At 42.0% G+C, this 19,245-nt stretch overlaps 1 protein-coding gene and 1 long non-coding RNA gene across 8 annotated transcripts in view; one reads left to right on the top strand and one right to left on the bottom strand.

The window, feature by feature from the left end:
- LOC147108807 (uncharacterized) overlaps window positions 1-6,283 on the top strand; it is a 29,601-nt gene extending 23,318 nt beyond the window's left edge. For 4 of the 6 annotated variants that reach the window (XR_015080659.1, XR_015080663.1, XR_015080658.1 and 1 more), the window contains 2 exons: window positions 1,439-1,551; window positions 6,072-6,283. This is a non-coding gene — a long non-coding RNA (uncharacterized LOC147108807). Of the gene's footprint in view, window positions 1-1,438; window positions 1,563-5,379; window positions 5,458-6,071 lie in introns of all 6 variants that reach the window. The other 2 variants (XR_015080660.1, XR_015080662.1) reach the window with 2 other exon arrangements.
- Window positions 1-19,245, bottom strand: part of taf4a (TAF4A RNA polymerase II, TATA box binding protein (TBP)-associated factor) — an 80,978-nt gene that overhangs the window by 27,176 nt on the left and 34,557 nt on the right. For both annotated transcript variants that reach the window (XM_086005656.1, XM_086005655.1), the window contains exons 3-7: window positions 7,305-7,415; window positions 6,105-6,254; window positions 2,787-2,909; window positions 1,534-1,623; window positions 352-585 (exon numbers count right to left, since the gene is read on the bottom strand). In XM_086005656.1, coding sequence (XP_085861782.1) covers window positions 352-585; window positions 1,534-1,623; window positions 2,787-2,909; window positions 6,105-6,254; window positions 7,305-7,415 — 708 coding nt within the window. The remainder of the gene's footprint in view (window positions 1-351; window positions 586-1,533; window positions 1,624-2,786; window positions 2,910-6,104; window positions 6,255-7,304; window positions 7,416-19,245) is intronic.

Below are 19,245 nucleotides of genomic sequence, written 5' to 3'. Positions count from 1 at the left end.
ATGTACAATTTCGGATGATAGTCGATCAGGCTGTAAACAAAAGAGAAATGCCATAGAATCTTAAATGTTACAAGACTGGCACTGCTCAATCATCTTATTCCCATGTTATGGTCTAAAATAATTTTTTCTTCTCCCCTATGATGGCATAAATGGAGTGCTGCTGACCGTATTCAACATAAGGATGCTCAACTACTAGTTCATGCTGATGAAAAGAGTTTGTTCAGAAAATCTGAGAGACTGCCCCTAACTAGCAGTTCTAAACAAAATATGCTAATAAGGATGCCTGAGACACACTCGGTGTGTAGATATTACAGTTGTTCCTTATGAACTAGTTGTGTTGATTTGTCCTACCTTGCCAGCTTGCACTGACTGTCCAGGCTGTGCTAAACTTAGCACAGGATGTTGGAGGGTGCTAGTTACTGTAGCTGTAGCAGTAGTTGTCCGCACTACAGGTCGCTGTTGTACAGTGTTTCCTAGTACCACTGCTGTCAATGCTGTTGTGGTCTGAGTTGAGGATTGTTGTTGACTTTGCTGAATAAAAGCTTGCGAGTCTTGAGTGAGTTGGCGCAAGGCTGGCAAACTCCGCTGGGGAAACACAGAAGGGTTAAACATTTGTGCCAATCTTATTACGATTTTACACAAAAATTACTTTGCTTTGTGTAATTGGATTTGTACTAATTGGATCATCCATTGTAAAATGCTACCAATTTCTGGACACTTCGTTAAGACCAACTCAACTATTTACTGGTTGCTAGTTTCCTGGTACTCTGGAAATAGGACTGGCTGAAGCCAATTTCTAAAGCATCACTTTCATTATGTATTTTTTTGGGGAGAGGGAAAGAAAGAAAAAAAACTTTGAAGGGAAACCCTTCTGTCACGTGTACCGTATTCACAAGATGGTTGTTTTTTCCAAAGTCCATCAGTTAGGCCAAATTAGTTCCTTCATCGTCGCTGGGTCAAAATCCTGGAACTCCCTACCTAACAGCACTGTGGGAGTACCTTCACCACACGGACTGCAGCGGTTCAAGGCGACGGCCCACCACCACCTTCTCGAGGGTAATTATGGATGGGCAATAAATGCTGGCCTTGCCAGCGACGCCCGCATCCCATGAACGAATAAAAAAAATTGTTACCATTTTGGTCAGTGCAAAATTTGATCTCTTCAGTGAAATTAGCAGAAGGAATTTAACCAAGATTCATGAAAGGAACCTAACTGGAAAGAGTAAAATAAATTACTTTCAATATAGTGCACATCCTCCGAGTGTGTGGGGGAGGGGGATTTTGTTTGGAGTAATCAATAGAATCTCAACTGAGTGAGCCTGATATCAAAGAATGGTTTTTAGAGAGTGTAAAGTATATGCGGTCATAGATTTCACTAAAGTTAATGCATTCACAGCACGCTACTTGTATTCTCATGCTGGTTTTGTTCCCATACAAGGATCATTTACCAGGAGGAAAACAAAAATAGTCATAACTATCTCCTCCAAATATGAAAAATGTTGATGTACCATTCCAAGACAAATGATTATTTACCTTCAGGAAAGGCACAAGGTAAGGTTGAGGTGAGGAGTTGAGCTCTCTATATAACCGGCTAGTAAAGTCTTCTGCTTCAATTTTCCCATCCTGCGAGAAGGAGGAAAACAAAACTTGAGTTGCTTTCAACATGATATAGGGCGTTTCCATTTTCGCTGGATAATTCGTGCTCTGTAGGGAAGAGACTAGAAGCACAATGGTCTGGTCTTATTTAATACCCACTAGTTAAAAAAACTATCACTATTAAAATGTAAGAACATCCTTGAGCTAGGCTATACTGTACATATGACTCCTCTAGTGCTGGTACAGCTTTATTATACCTATATACATGCAGCATCTGCACTTGCACCAATAACAATATATCAATCTTTTGTAAAACATCAGGCTGAAAAATGGCTTCTGACATCTAGTGTAATACAAAGTGTTCTTTAAATTGGACTTTTAAAATCGGGGTTAATTGAAAGCCTTAAGGGATTTTGCTCAAACTCAAACTCCTTCCTTAAAACTGGAGAGTGAACATACAATAAAGTGAAATGTATGAATTGCAAGCCTGAATAATGCAGCTTTTAAACACTGTTGAACATGTTTTATTTGAACTATATATAGTGTTCTCTGATGGAAAAATTCTCAGGTGCAATCTGTTTTGTGCACATTACAGACAACTTGCCTGTACGGTGCTGAGAATTGGGGGTCCAACAGATTTTAAGAGGTGGGGAAGCTTCTGAATTTCAGGCGAAACCACGCTTTGAGTGTTTCAATGTCTCACCTGAATATTTAGTCAAAAGTTTGGTACATCTATGGCTTGTGTATGATACACTGCTTCACTCAACATCTTTCAGAATTTGAGAACTGTATCCTCTATAACACATAAAAGCATAAAAGTTTACAGCACAGAAAGAAGCTATTTGTCCCACAGTGTTTGTGCCGCTCTTTGCTAGAGCAATCCAAAAACTAATCCCACTGCCCTGCGCTTTCCCCATTGTCCTGCATCACCTTCTGCTTCAAATGTTTTATCTACCCTTCCCTTAAAAGATGCTGTGGTCTCTGCCTCAATTACTCCCTATGATAAAGCATTCTATCCTCTCTAACAATTCTCTATGTAAAGATTTGTTTTCTTTGTTTCTCTCTGTCGCTCACCCTCTTTCTACCCCCCTCCCCCAGCCACCCCCAATTCCAAGACAAATATAGTTTAGTTGAGATTCTTTTAGATTAAGCTAAGTTAATGTAGAAATGTTTGTACTACACTTTCTCACCAATAGGTTTTGCACCAGTTCTTTGACATTGGCAGCCGTTTCAGTTGACTGTTTACCACTTGAAGCTAGTTTGATCAGCGTAGACAGAAAGTTCTTGCATTTCTTGACATTTTCCATCGTTTCCTGTGGAACATTGTAAGGATTTAATAGAGGGCAAGGTTACCGTACCATATAATTAAATGCCTTCTCTATTCAAAGTTTATTTTACACACACACACACAGGAGTCAGTTTCTTGCTACAAAACATTCCTGGGGATAGAAGGGAAGCTTCAGTTCTAGTATAAAGTACTAATTTTCACACATTTTGTATTTTACTTCAAAACCAGAAAACCTCTTATTTGCTGGGTAAATCAATTAACTGTGCAAATAAGTTTGTGTTTCCTATTTTCTTTTTTGAAGGCAGTGATTCTTGCAGGTATAGTTCCACAGCTGCTGGCAGCCATTCAGTACCTTGTCCAATTGGCTATTCTTCATGAGTCTAGCCAACAACGACAACTTGCATTTATATAGCGACTTTAACATCGGAAAACGTCCCAAGGCACTTCAGAAAAGTGTAATCAGACAAGAATTGACACAAAACCAAAGATATATGGGGTGACTAAAAGCTTGGTGAAAGAGGTAGATTTTAAGAAGGGTCTTAATGGTGGAGAGACTAATCTTCAGGTGTCGGATGTGCTGTATGTTCTCTAGTGGTAGCAAGCAAGTGTAATCCTTTAATAAAAAAATCTGGTATCCTATATTTTAACAACCTGAAACTGTGGTACCAGATTAACTTGTAATTATTTTGTTAATTTAGATGTCATTGGGACAATTTGATCACCTGTGGTCTGCTTTTAATGACAATCCATCCATAGACCATAATAAAGCCACAATTTGTCAGTAAATTATGGAGAATAAGAAAAAAGGGGAAAAATTACTTAGTTTTTGACAAACTCCAATATTTTTAAAAAAAATTGTGAGCATTTGCTGCCTTCAATTTCGCTTCTCTCTCTTTCTCCCCCCCCCCCCCCCCCCCCCCACCCCACCTCTTTAGATTATGGCTAGGAAGCATATGAACGTCATCCTAGTGATGAAAATCCAACTTGTACGGCAGTACACCCTCTCAATAATGTGGCTTATGTCCCACTGTGGACACTGAATATGAAAACAGTATCAGGTTATACCATGAAGAATTGTTTATGCCAATGCAAACACAATGTAATGAAATGCTCTACTGATACAAGATCACTGCTGCCAGTAGTGAGTTATCCATTAGTGGAGAGAAGGCTTTCCTAAATCATGGGCAGCTTATCAGTAGAATAAAAATATTTCGGAAGATTTCCACTGTTTACTGTAACAGAATGGTACATGTGTTCTTTATACACCCATTATTAATGGAGGCCAATTTTTAGTGGTTTTTGGCTTGCATATGCACTTGTGACCACATTACTCATCTAGCTACTTATTCCAGGTGGAATGTATTTCTAACCATCCAACTTGTATGTAATTGCTGTTGACATAAATTTGGATCTTTTTCTGTGCATGCAATTTGGGCACCAGCCAGCAGATGGCTGTATGTCTTTAGCTCATCAACCATTAATCAGTTTTGGGTTTCCAGTGCTTGCATGGACTTGGCTGACATACTGACCTACATTATTTGTGAAAGGGTAGTCTTAACCATGTAACTCAACTATGGAAGCAATGGATTTTACAGATACATAATGTAACTCCTTGTGTGAACTTGAAAGTTACTGTTCAATTTCTTCAGCTTTAACTATGAAAGTAACTGCTTGATTAGTTATTAAAGCAACAAAATATGTAATTACAACCAGTAAATGCAAAAACCAGTAAATGTTTAATGGCACCACTTCTTCCAAAAAGTTACCACCCCATAACTCTTAAATTATTAATGACATCTGAAGAACATGGGGCTTTTTAAAAGATTTTCTATTGATGTGACCACAGTTTAAAAAATAAATCCAAATTTTGTCATTAATTCATTGCTCAGGGAATTTCAGAGGCAGATGTCCAATATTTTATACACTGGATCAACTTAGCCACAATATCAAAAGATCTATAAAAGGTTGCCCTTTTGCCAATACACACTCCTGTCCTAACTTTCAAAAGACTAAAAGGAAATCAGTGTCATCATTACAGGAAACATTTTAGTATACAACAGAAATAAAGCACTCGTACATCTAGGATCCCTCAGGATCAGGTTCCCCAGTTTGCAAAATTACGATTTTTGGGCAGCTGTTGATTAAAACTTATTTATGATAAATACAAACTTCGGAGTGAGCTGGATGTACTCAATTTAGATCCTAGATTCTTATGATATTGTATTGTACCAAAGTCAATCCAATATATAAAATACAGCATGCCTGCCTCAGTGAGGAATGTTGATAAAATGTCAACATTTTAAAAGAAAAATGACTTAAAAGCTTTGCTCTCTCAAATGTGAGAAATTAAGACTAAAATGATCTTAATAGAAATACTCCAGGACAAAGTTGAAGGGATTTTGTTACAATATAAATCTATTTGCTTTAACTGATTGTCAGGATGTGTTCTGGGATGCAGGCTGTTAAACATGAAAGAATTTTAAATGAAAGTTAAGCCAAGCAGAGGAGCACAAACCGAAGCGGATATGGAGTGAGGTGTGGGTTCTTGGAATTAAGTCCGAGGCTTGTGGAAGGTCAGCATCTCGGTTAACGTGTTGTAAATGGAGATACAGATTTATTCAGGTTCTTGTTTTCAAAGCACACTCCTACAACTTGAAAAAGTGTTTCAATTACACAGAGAATGAGAGAGAACAGTTTCCAAAGATTCAAATAAAATTTGTTTCGTAGCCTGTCATTTTTGGAAGTGCAGTTTTGTGAAAAAAAATCCACAGTTTGAAATGTGTTGTCTGCACTTAATTTGTGAAACTTTTTATTAAATTTATGATTGCACCTCCTTCAGGGGGGTCATTACATTATCTAAAATCTAGCAATAAGTTATGACCGCTACGAAGGTACTATATGCTATAATGGATTGGGATACCTTTGTTCTACTGTATTACAATGGAGAGGGAGTTATTTTTAATCAGGTGTTTTCCATAGATTTGAATTTGCTTTCCAGATAGTAGTACCCAAGTGGAAATTTCTGATTCTCCCCACTGTCAAAGTATGTTTTTTTTCAGTATTGAATGCATGTTCCACGTGAATTGTATTTCTTACATTTCAAAGCTGTGTATGTTTCTGTCCTCCGCAAAAGGGGTTTTGAAAAGCTGTTTGCACTGAGTTTTGATACTAGGCTTCTTCTACACAGGTTATGTACCACACTTCAACAGGTGATTCTTACCGCTGAGGCAGTGGGTTGCAGTATCTGTGATGCTGGAGCCCCTGTGGCTGCTGCCAATGTTTGTACAGTTCTCTGAGGTGTTCCTGGTTGGACTGTCGTTGCTGTCCCTATCGAAGCTGCAGATGTTGCTCCACTTATTACAATCTGAGACTGTAAGAAAAATAAAGAACTTGCCTTTATCTAGTGCCTTTTCATTACCTCAGGATGTTGCAAAGCACTTCACAGCCAACAAAGTACTTTTGAATTGTAGTCACTGTTGTAATGCAGGGAAATGTGACAGACAATTTGTGCACAGCAAGGTCCCACAAACAGCAATGAAATTAATGACCAAACACCTGTTTTAGTGATATTAGAGAGATAAACATTGCCAGACACTGGGAGAACTTTGCTGCTCCTCTTCGAATAGTGCCATGAGATCTTTTGCGTCCACTCAAAAGGGCAGATGGGACCTCATTGGAAAGACAGCACCTCCGACAGTTCAGCACTCCCTCAGTATTGCACTGAAGTGTCGACCTAGATTATGTGCACATCTCTGAAATGTGGCCTAAAACCATGACTTTGATTTGGTGGTATCACTGATCCAAGGCTGAGATAGTAAAGTGATAAAAACAGCATCAGGATGCTTTTCATGTACTAAGATTTCTATGGCACACTTAGTACTGACATCATGGATTCCAAACACTTAAAAAAAAAAAAAAAACACAAAAAAAACCACTGCTGTCATTTAATTAAATCAAAACCCAAATAAGCTGTGGCATAGGAACAGGAGTAGGCCATTCAGCCCCTCGAGCCTGTTCCGCCATTCAATGAGATCATAGCTGTATCTTAACTCCATCTACCTGCTTTAGCTCCATATCCTTTTATACCCTCGTCTAGCAAAAAGTGGTGCTGCAGGTGACATTCCTCACAGCACCAGCGTAACACTTGTAGTTTGACACAATATTAAAAAAACCATCTAGTCCTGTGCTATGGAATCATCACTCTAGGACTGAAACTGCCCAAACACACTGCACAATACTTTTTTTTTACATATACTGTGGTTTTTACTTCGTCCTTACTTTACAACTATCCTACTATCCTTCTCCCCTTTCCCCACAGACATTTCCCATCTAATTTTGAATATTGCTGCCCCGTTGCTTTCCAATGAAATTGAATTCATTGCTCAAATCTTTTAGGTAACAGTCTGGTTCATAACATTACCTGTACAGTTGGAGGTCGCTGCAATGCAGTTGTAACTTGTACCGTCGTCTGTGGCTGAGAAACTGGCTTGATGATTGTAGGTGTTACTTGCCGTGCAATTATGCCTGGTGCCTAGAAATTACATTAAAAGGGTAGAAAGGCTGAGTCCTGCCTGTGTGGCATCATTCATGGAGAATGTATTTTTTTGTAGAAGTAATCTGGAATAATTTAAATGCAACTGCTTTCAGAACCAATAATATATCAACCAGATTAGAAAATAAACATCCATTTCTATAGAAGTCTATATGAAAGTATGGAATTATGAAGTGTTAACTTTCAGCACCTTGGAGAGTGGTAAAACACCCGTAACAAATTAACAACATTAATTAAAAAAGTGGAAAACAAAACTATGTGGAAAAGGTTTTGTATTCAGGTTTTTGGTTTTTTTTGGGGCCTTTCCTCCTTGTGGTGTTCTCAAGCATATCCAAGTAAATAATATGTACAAATCGGTAAACTCTAACACTACATACATTGTGAACTTACTTTCATTGCTCGTTTTAAATTTTCAGGGTTTACATAAGATTTGCTTTTAAATATGAAGTTGCTATCAATGTTTTATGCTACCCATCAGAAAGTTTACTTTTCTTAGTCTTGATAAACTTCAATAAATTTTGGTTAACAATCCGTTTCAGAGCCCAGTCATCAGATCAGAAATGTTCCATGCATAGTCAAAATACCTTCCTGTAATTACTTCGTCAACAACTTTGTGTTAAGGTATGATGCAAGAGCCTATTTTTCTGTAGGTTCTAAAACTAGATTTAAGAATGATTAAATCACTATTATTTTTGCGTGAACAGAAACATGAATGATGGCCTAAATTTTCCTACCTCTACCACCCGATTTCTGGGCAGTATTGACGTGGACAGATGTGGAAAAAGGGGTGGCTGGTTCTCTTCCCTAAAGGACACGAGTGAACTAGTAGGTTTTTATGACCAGCCAGGGTTGTCATTTTTTTTGACGCTAACTTACAAATTACCAAATTTATTGAATTCCATTTCACAACTTGCCATGGAGGGATTTGATTTCATGACCTCTGGGCTGCTAATCCAGTACTGCAACCACAGAGTTATTGACAGATCTAAAAACCATTAAATCAAAACCAAATGATCTTGAAGTTGCCTTCGAGAAGTTCCCATGAAGCTGAAATTTCTTGAATAGATATTTGTTTGATTCTATTCTAGTCAGGTGGAAATTTTATTTAACGTAAAGGGCTGTGGAATAAGTTACCACAGAAGATCATTGAAGCTGACAGTATAATTGGGTGCACAAAACAATTGGATACATTTCTGGAAGGACAAAGGAGCGAGGGATGCACTGAAATCATGTAAGGTCGGGGTTGATCTATGAAAAAGGGAATTACTTTTCATAGAACTATTTTCATGTTTTTTTTTTAACATTTTAATGACTGCTGTATCAATGTCTATAAAATGTAAGCATATAAAAGTCAATTTCAAAGTAATTTCTGGACTTGGATGACTTGGTTCTTCTCCACATATTGAGTACTCAATTAAGCCAGCATAGTCTTGTGGATACATTTGTTTCTGAATGCCTGCCCCTTTAGGAGCAAATTACCTTCTACATGACTTCTCTTTCTCTGTTCCCTGTACAATCTTTCCCATTTTCTTCTGAGATAGGGGTGTAAACTTGGAACCCTCCTCCCGGTTATAAAGCTGTTCTTATTTTGTTAAATTATATATTCTAAAATATAAACTTTTGATGAAAAAAATAACCTGATAGTTGAATGCCTGGTTACTGCTGAGATGGTGTTTTTTTTTTTTTTTTTTTAAAGAGGATCACCTTCTATACATACATTGAGGATAAGATATATGGAGTATACATACATTGAGGATAAGATATATGGAGTACAAAACTGAAGAACAAGATAACTGTAGTGAGCCCTGCCCTGCCCACCCAACACAGTACATATAAACCAGACTCTTGAGTAATATATTTCAGAATAGACCTGCCTGGTTAGGAGTCTCAACAAAAAGCTAAACTGTAAGAACTGAACCAGGTTAGGAGTCTCAGCAAAAAGCTAAACTGTAAGAACTGAACCAATCATTCATGTGTGGTAAAGGTATGAGAATTTTTAATACGCCTCTAGTTTCTACATAACTGTGCTTGCTCTACAACCACCGTGAATAGTGCAGTCCATTTTAGATGTGTGCGCAGCAGGGCAAAAGGATATAACCATTATTTTTATTCAGATGGGTGTCTAACCGCATGCATTTTGAGGACTGATTTTTATTTTAAATATCAGATTATCGTTGGGAAAATAAAAAGTGAAATGTTTACTAACCTTTGCAATATTTACTAGGACTATTTACTTCACAAAGTATGGAAATGTAGATGGCATGGTCATTTAATCTTCAAATGATATTTTGCATATACAGTAGGATCAGTTCATTGTCAATAAGGGAACAAAATAGTCACGATTACTCTGTCCCTTTTAAGTTGTCTGTATCTGAAATGACATTTCCTCATGCCCCTAACAGATTGTAGCCTGACATTAGACTCAGCACATCAGTTCTTTTTTTCCCCTCCAGATAATGGAAATAGAAATTATTTTTGAAAGATGTCCAGAAACATCATGAGGAACAAAATTACAGTCAGGTGGGAGCTTGGTATCTATCTTCTAAATAAAAGGGTCTGTATGTCTGTCTGTCCGCTATACACTCAAAAGTTATAGAGCGTACCTACACATATGTTAAATATCAAAAGAAAGGTTATGATTAGGGGAGTGTCATAGACGTATTTACTTTTTGGTCAGACAAAAATTGTTCGGACAGTATACAAAAAACGTTCAAAAAAAGGACAAAATCCGCTCATTAGCTCTCAATTCAATTCAATTCAAATCGCTTTATTGGCATGATGACAAGGTACATCTTATGTTGCCAAAGCATCGAAAAACATTCATGGTTGTACACAAAAATACAGATCTATCCATACAGTGTATAAACAGATATATCCCTGAGTGTATAAATATACATTCATATAATTTGTATATTTCCTTTTTCTTATATTTAGTGGTTGTCCCTCTGTTTATGGCAAGCTGTAACATAGTGTGCCGCTAAGGTTACACAATTTCTCTCTTCCCCTAGTAGGTATGGGAGTTTTTAGTCATCATTCAAATTTCTGAATTCCGGGCATATTTTTGTGAATTTTGGGTAGAAATTCTCCCTTATGCCCTGATATTTTCTACAAGCTGTGAGGAAGTGCATCTCTGTCTCCACCACTCCCTGACTGCAGTGAGAGCATATCCTGTCCTCTCTTGGTAGCTGGGTCTGCCTCTCCCTCTCTCTCTCCTTCCCCCTCTCTATCTCTCCTTCCCACACAGACAGACAAATTATATATATATATATATAAAAATATAATTTTTTCTTTTTTCATAACAGCATGCCCCCAAGAAAACGTGACACAGTTGGATGCAGCACTTCTGATGCATACCGAAAAAAGGCTCGCAGAGACTCCTGACCAGACTCAGGCACGTCAAGCTGCTGACCAGGCAAGACATACCCAAGCCAGAGCCTCAGAGACTACTGACCAAACTCAGGCACGTCACGCTGCTGAGCAGGCGAGACATGCCCAAGCCAGAGCCTCAGACTCCTGACCAGACTCAGGCACGTCTCCAGGCCGACAATAGACGCAGGGGCATTGCCAGAGCTGACATTTGGAGTCATTGGCTCGGAGCAGCCTTCTCCTATATACCCACCATCAATTATGAAGCAGACCCCACAGTCATCATTGGCAAGATGACCGTCATTTGCCCTCACTGTGGCACTCTGAAGTGGGAAGGGGAAATTGCTGGGATATGCTGCAATGGAGGAAAGGTTAAACTTCCAACACTAACAGCTCCGCCTGAACCCCATCACTCACTTCTGTTCGGCTGAAATCCAGCTTCAACACATTTCCTCACTCACATCAAAGTACAACAACTGCTTTGCAATGACCTCTTTTGGTGCAAACAGAGTGCGTGAATCAGGATTTTGCCCAACTTTTAAAGTTCATGGACAGGTGTACCATACAGCTGGCTCACTACTTCCTCTACCAAACGAAAGACCTCAGTTTCTCCAAATCTACTTCTTGGGTGATGACGAAGAGCAAGCCAATCGCCGCAGGGAAGCTGCAGTTCTCCCCGCACAACAACACCAAATCAAGTTTCAGACTTTGCTTGGGTTACAAGACATGCTTCATCAGCAAAACCCATATGTAAAGAGTTTCAAAACAGCCATTGAAAAAACAACAAATGAAGACCTCAAAGTTGTCATCAAAGCTGACAAGACTCCTGCAGGTGAACATGAGCGACGCTTCAATGCTCCGACCACCAATGAAGTAGCCATTGTCATTGTGGGCCAAGAATTTGAACAACGGGACATTGTCTTGCATATGAGAGGTGGTCCACTCAAAAGAATTTCTGAGCTTCACAGGTCATATGATCCTCTGCAATACCCGCTTTTGTTTTGCCATGGGGAAGATGGATACGATGCCTATAACAAGATCCCACATGTTGACCCCAAAACTGGTGTGCCACCTACAGTCCAAAGGTTTCTGCCATGGAATTCTATTCATACAGGCTGATGGAACGACAAACTGCTTCAAACCACCTGCTTCAGTGTGGAGGACTTCTCCACCAGTTCCTCACTGATCTGTATGCAAAAATAGGAGAGCGGCTTCATTGGTTCCGGAATAACCAAAATCATTTGAGAGTCACAGACTATATACACTTACGAGATGCTGTGGCCAATGATGGCAACACTGAGGACATTGGTCAACTGGTCATCCTACCATCCACCTTCGTTGGAGGTCCTAGGTACATGCATGAGCACACGCAAGATGTCATGACCTATGACAGACCTGACCTCCATCACCATGACTTGCAATCCCCAATGGCAGGAGTTCCCACCCAAAGCTGGTAATGAAAGACATGAGCTCATAGCACGGGTCTTCAACCTCAAAGTTAAAAAACTGCTCAAACTCCTGACTCTGGGCAAACTTTTTAGTGCACACCATTGCTACATGTACAGCATTGAGTGGCAGAAGAGAGGACTTCCTCATGTTCATCTTTTACTCTGGCTTCAGGCAAAGATTCACCCCAATCAAGTTGATTCCTTCATCTCTGCAGAGCTACCCGATAAGGACCAGGATCCAATCCTCTTTGATGTTGTTGTAAAAAATATGATTCATGGTCCTTGTGGGCGACACAACCCTTCTTCTCCCTGCATGAAAAACAATGCATGTACAAAAGGGTACCACTCCACGAAGAAACTCAGCATGGGGATGATGGCTATCCTTTGTACAGGAGAAGGGGCAAAGAGAGTGGAGGTTTCAGCACTGAGATAAGGATGCAAACTCAAAAATCTAGCGACTCAAGTCAACCTGGTCAGTCAAATCAGAGAACACAGCAAAGACAGACATTTGAAGTTGACAACCGTTGGATTGTTCCTTATTGTCCATTCCTATCCAGGCTCTTCAAATGTCACATCAATGTGGAGTACTGCCACTCAGTTAAGTCTATCAAATATGTGTGCAAGTACATCCATAAGGGCAGTGACCAAGCTGTCTTTGATCTTCAACCGGCTGGACAGCAGAATCAAATTGATGAGATCACCACACATCTGATGGGCCGTTACATCTGCAGCAATGAGGCAGCCTGGCGAACTTTTGGATTTGACATCCACAACTGTTACCCCACTGTCACTAAATTGGATGTTCACTTGCAAAATGGACAAAGGGTTTTATTCCAACCAGGAAATGCCAGCCAACGTGCCGAGGAACCTCCAAAGACAAAACTTACAGCATTCTTTGAGTTGTGCCAAACGAATGACTTTGCCAAGACACTTTTGTATCATCAGGTGCCCAAGTACTACACCTGGCAGCCAAACAAGACATGGCGGGCTCGGCACCCTGGAGCAGGTCAGAAGGAAGTTCCTGGTCATACAGGGGTGTACTCATCAGATGCACTTGGCAGAGTCTACACGGTCCATCCAAACAACACAGTGCGCTTTCACCTTCGTCTACTCCTCCATGACGTTGCTGGCCCAACATCATTTAATGACCTCAAGACTGTCACTGGCCATCACTGTGACTCCTTTCAAGAAGCTTGCCGCAGGAGAGGACTCATTGAGGATGACATTCATTGGCATGCGACGATGACAGAAGCTGCTCTGTCTTACTCCCCCAATAGGCGACGAAATCTCTTTGCCATTATAATTGCCCTCTGCAGCCCTTCCAACCCGATGCAGTTGTGGGAAGATCACAAAGACAGCCTGACAGAAGACATCTTACACCAACTCAAGACAGCCAACCCCACAATGACGCTGAACTTCACTGATGCAATGTACAATCAGGTATTGATCCTTCTGGAGGACAAGACTTTGGCATTGGCTGGCAAGTCTCTGACCAAGTTGAACCTTCCATCTCCCAATAGGAATGATTCTCCAGGTCTCAGCAGAGAGGTCCTCAGGGAAACCACCTACAATGTTGAGGAACTGACCTCCTTTGTCACCGTCACTGAACCTAAATTGGTTCCAGACCAGAAAGAGACATACAGGTTGGTTGTGGATATGCTGGAAAACAATGCAGGTGGCATTATCTTCCTCGATGCACCTGGTGGAACAGGAAAGACATTCCTGATCAATCTTTTACTGGCCATGGTTCGCTCTAAGGGATACATTGCACTGGCTGTTGCCTCATCAGGAATCGCTGCAACTCTTCTCCAAGGAGGTCGCACTGCCCACTCAACCTTTGCTCTCCCTCTGGATCTGACAACACAAGAACACCCAGTGTGTAACATTAGCAAAGGAACTGGTGCTGCTGAGTTGCTTCAAAAGTGTAGACTCATTGTGTGGGATGAGTGTACAATGGCCCACAAGAGGGCACTTGAAGCACTCGACAGAACTCTTCAAGATCTGAGAGGCAACAATAGGCTGATGGGTGGCACCACCCTGTTGCTGGCAGGTGATTTCCGCCAAATCCTGCCAGTTGTCCCCAGAGGAACTCCAGCAGATGAACTCAATGCATGTCTCAAGGCATCCCATCTGTGGCCAAATGTGCAAACAGTCCATTTGACCACAAACATGCGTGTTCATATGCATGGTGACGAGTTGACAGCAGTGGTCAAATCACAATTCCTCCAGGCTTTGGCACTCAAGTCAGAACAGTTGATGAGTTGATCTCACAGGTGTATCCAGACCTCCTCAATCACTTCAAAGATCCCAAGTGGCTGTGTGAACGGTCAATACTTGCACCCAGGAATGATACTGTCAAAAACATAAACATGCTCCTTCAAAAACTCCCTGGCCAAGAGCAAATTTATAAAAGCGTTACTGTTTGTGACGGTGCTGATGCGGTACACTACCCCACTGAGTTCCTCAACTCATTGCAGCCTTCAGGAACGCCTCCTCACAAACTGGTACTGAAGGAAGGCACCCCCATCATGCTCCTAAGAAACATACATCCACCAAAGTTGTGCAGTGGAACCAGACTGGCAGTCAAAAAGCTCATGCCAAATCTCATTGAGGCTACCATCATCTCAGGCTGTGCCAGAGGGGAGGATGTTCTCATTCCTCGAATTCCAATGATACCAACTGACTTGCCATTTCAATTCAAACGGCAACAGTTTCCTGTGACAATTTCTTTTGCAATGTCAATCAACAAGGCACAGGGGCACAATTTGAAGGTTGCTGGCATCAACTTACTCAAGCCCTGTTTTTCACATGGCCAGTTGTACGTGGCATGTTCAAGAGTTGGTGCGTCAAGGAATCTGTTTATTTTAACACCCTCAGACAACATTTTCTGTTTTTCCTATCAACGGGCTCTCCAATAATGCAGAGTGCTTTCACCTTCGTCTACTCCTCCATGAGGTTGCTGGCCCAACATCATTTAATTACCTCAAAACTCTCACTGGCCATCTCTGTGCCTCATTTATAAAAGCTTGCCGCAGGAGAGGACTCGTAACACACTGTGCGTTACTGGGTATAAACACTCCTGTATATATATTATTACATAATAACGCACCTCGGTTGGCTATGGAAGACTGCATTTTTAAATCATAACCATTGTTTGAGCCTTTTTTTTAAGCGCAATGTGGTCCTCTCATTAAAAGGCTCACGATTTTTAAATCATAATCATTGTTTGAGTCTTTAAGCGGAATGTTGTCCTCATTAAAAAGTTCAAGAATTTTATTGCTTTTTACAATAATGCACAATCATTATATGATCATGACACATTAATGTCTGATAACCTTGCAAAATTATAATTCTGCTTGCTACCTCCAAAGTGACATAGAAGGAAAACTGTGAAACCTGGAGTATATGGCTACTGGTGAGCCCCATTAACAAAAAACGAAGTTAAAGAACCACCTCCTGGGTGCTTAGGAATAGTTCTCTCTCCAATTCCAATTCCAATTCCAATTAAAATGCTTTATTGGCATGAAAGTTTACAGAGAACCATATTGCCAAAGCTTACATAGCAAAAAGGTACAGTTTTCCAACATTCTGTAGGTGTCAATCGATTTGACATTTGTTGGGTACATACAATATTACTTTTAAACAATATTAATTTTAAACAGTCTTTGTACTTCATTTGGTACGTTCAATATTAATTTTAAACAGTCTTAATTTTAAACAGTCCTCAGGTTGTGACATGTTGTTACATATTTGGCCCCAAGGTATGGTCTGTCTCCTTCTCCTAGGACTAATCTCAATTTTGACAGATCATCCAATTCCTTGAAATCTGGGGTTGTTTGGCTTAGCTTGTTGAATAATATGTTTCTTGATGTGTTGAATTTTTCGCATTTTAGGAGGAAATGCATTTCTGTTTCAACCTCGCCAGCCAGACATTGATCGCATATTCTATTCTCTCTAGGCTGCCAGGATTTCTTGTATCTGCCTTTTTCAATTTCCAGTTGGTGGTCGCTTAGTCTGTACCTGGTGAGGGTCTGTCTCTGTTTTGTGTCTCTGATGGTCGTGAGGTAGTCTGCCAGTTTATATTCTCTTTTTAGGGCCCGGTAACATTCTAATCTGCTTTGGCTTTCGGTTATTTTGTTCCAATGTTCCAGGTAGGTTTCTTTGCATTTTTTAATGATTTGGTTCACTCGGATTGGTGTTTGGGCGGCTGTGTTGGTCTGGGGCTGGTCAGGGTCCGGCTGAGTACTTAGTTTCCGTAGCAGCTGACTCAGGGGACTCTTTTCTGGGTTTAGCTCTTGGGTCTGAAAGGCTTTGAAATGAAGGGTGTCTGGGGAGCTAGATTTGAGGTGATTTAGGAAGTTTAGTGCTCGTTTTTGGATGTTTATTATCAGTGGGTATCTGCCTAGTTCGGCTCTGCATGCATTTGTTGGCGTTTTTCCTTTGGGTGCGAAGGATGCTTCGGCAGAATTCTGCATGTAGGGCTTCTATTGTATGTTTTTCCCATTTAGTGTAGCTTTGGTGATTTAGCGGGCCCCATACTTCACTACCGTACAGTGCAATGGGCAGGATTATGCTGTCAAATATTTTGAGCCAGATTTTGATTGGGATTTGGATGTTGTAGAATTTTCTTTTTATTGCATATAGGGCTCTTCGGGCTTTTTTCTTTTAGTGCATTCACTGCTATGCTGAAGCTCCCTGATGCTGTAATAGTTAGACCAAGGTAGGTGTAGCTCATAGTGTGTCCTATAGTGGTATCACTGAGGGTAAACTGGTATTTGTTTTCCTGACATCTGGGCCTTTTTTGAAAAATCATGATGTTGGTTTTCTTTAGATTTACTGTTAGAGCCCAATTTTGGCAGTATTTGTCGAGTAGGTCTAGTTGTTGCTGTAATCCCTGTTCTGTGGGAGACAGCAGAACCACCTCCTGGGTGCTTAGGAATAGTTCTCTCTCTCTCTCTCTCTCTCTCTCTCTCTCTCTCTCTCTCTTTCCCTCTCTTTCTCTCCTTCCCACAGACAGACAGACAAACTCTTAATTTTTTATATATATATTATATATATAAATATATTTCTACTTTTTTCATAACAATATGCCCTCAAAAAACCCTTGGCACCGCCGGGCACTCCAGCTAGTATATATATAATTTAAAAAAGGATAGTGGTGTCTGTCTGTCTCTGTTCGGGGCATCACTCAAAAGTTATAGAGCGTACCTACACATGTTATATCAAAAGAAAGGTTATGATTAGGAGGGTGTCCTAGGCGTATTTACTTGTTGGTCAGACAAAAATTGTTCGGACAGTAGACAAAAAAAGTTCAAAATTCCGCTCATTAGCGGTTGGCCAATCATACGGGGGAAATCCGCTCATTGGCATTGAGTGACGTGAAGGTTGACCAATCCTACGGGGAGGAGCGCGCTGCATCACGGGGGCCGTTTCATGGCGTGTGTGGGCGGGGCCTAATCTTTCAAACTGCCATTAATTTGGCTATCTTTACCACAGCTTTCACTTTTATTCACATTTTAACAGCTGCCACCTTCCTGTTCTATGTGGCTGAATGCCAGATCATGTAGTGCAGTTGTCGGCTTAGCTATGGGGTGCTTAAAAACTTGAACTTTAATACAGGGAACTAAGGAAAAGAACAAATTAATTCCGTTTTAAATAGTATTTAGGAACAGTTAGAAATGAAGTGATCCATTTCAAGTATGAAGGAACTCCGTTGTCTTCCAGGGAAGGTCTCCCCCACCTTGTGGAGCTGGAGGCCCCAGCCGGGGACTTGGGCTTTTCCCCCCTCGGCCCGGTCCCCGGTCCTCGGCTCCGTTTGCGGCCGGGGACTCGGGCTTTCCCCCCCCTCGGCCCGGTCCCGGGGCTTGGCTCCGTTTGCGGTCGCGGGACGGGGACTCGGTCTTTACCCCCCCTCGGCCCGGTCCCGGGGCTCGGCTCCGTTTGCGGCTGCGGGCCGGGGACTCGGCCTTTTCCCCCCCCCTCGGCCCGGTCCCGGGGCTCGGCTCAGTGTCCGGGCCTAAGGCGCTAGGGAGGGAGAGGGGAGCAAGGGGGAGGGAGGGAGGGGAGAGACGGGGAGGGAGAGAGGGAGAGACGAGGGGAGAGAGAGAGGGGGTGGGAGAGGGAGGGAGAGCTCGCCTTCTTCCTTCGCAGGGGTCCATCGGGCCAGGCTTGAGGCGCTCCTTCCCCCCGCCCCCTCTCTCGCCAGGCTAATCCCGAACTAAATCCAGCAGTCCTCTCTCTCTTCCCCTCCATCCGTCTCTCTCTCTCCCTCCCCCAGTCTCTCTCTCTCTCTCTGTCTCTCTCTCCTCTCCCCCCCGTCTCTCTCTCTCTCTCTCTCTCCCCCCAGTCTCTCTCTCTCTCCCCCCCAGTCTCTCTCCCCCCCCAGTCTCTCTCTCCCCCCCAGTCTCTCTCCTCCCCCCAGTCTCTCTCTCTCCCCCCAGTCTCTCTCTCTCCCCCCAGTCTCTCTCTCTCCCCCCAGTCTCTCTCTCTCCCCCCAGTCTCTCTCTCTCTCCCCCAGTCTCTCTCTCTCTCTCCCCCCAGTCTCTCTCTCTCTCTCCCCCAGTCTCTCTCTCTCTCTCCCCCCAGTCTCTCTCTCTCTCTCCCCCAGTCTCTCTCTCTCTCTCCCCGTCTCTCTCTCTCCCCCGTCTCTCTCTCGTCTCTCCCCGTCTCTCTCTCTCCCCGTCTCTCTCTCTCTCCCCCCAGTCTCTCTCTCTCTCTCCCCAGTCTCTCTCTCTCTCTCCCCAGTCTCTCTCTCTCTCTCCCCAGTCTCTCTCTCTCTCTCCCCCAGTCTCTCTCTCTCGTCTCTCTCCCCCAGTCTCTCTCCTCTCTCTCTCCTCCCCAGTCTCTCTCTCGCTCTCTCCCCAGTCTCTCTCTCTCCCCAGTCTCTCTCTCTCTCCCCAGTCTCTCTCTCTCTCCCCAGTCTCTCTCTCTCTCCCCAGTCTCTCTCTCTCTCCCCCTGTCCTCTCTCTCTCTCCCCCAGTCTCTCTCTCTCCCTC

The sequence above is a fragment of the Somniosus microcephalus genome, chromosome 13 (assembly GCF_052327205.1).
Source record: "Somniosus microcephalus isolate GS21.2 chromosome 13, FLI_Smic_1.0, whole genome shotgun sequence".
Lineage (NCBI taxonomy): Eukaryota > Metazoa > Chordata > Chondrichthyes > Squaliformes > Somniosidae > Somniosus > Somniosus microcephalus.
Note: the sequence above shows the minus strand (reverse complement) of the source record. Positions and strands in the feature narration are given on the sequence as shown.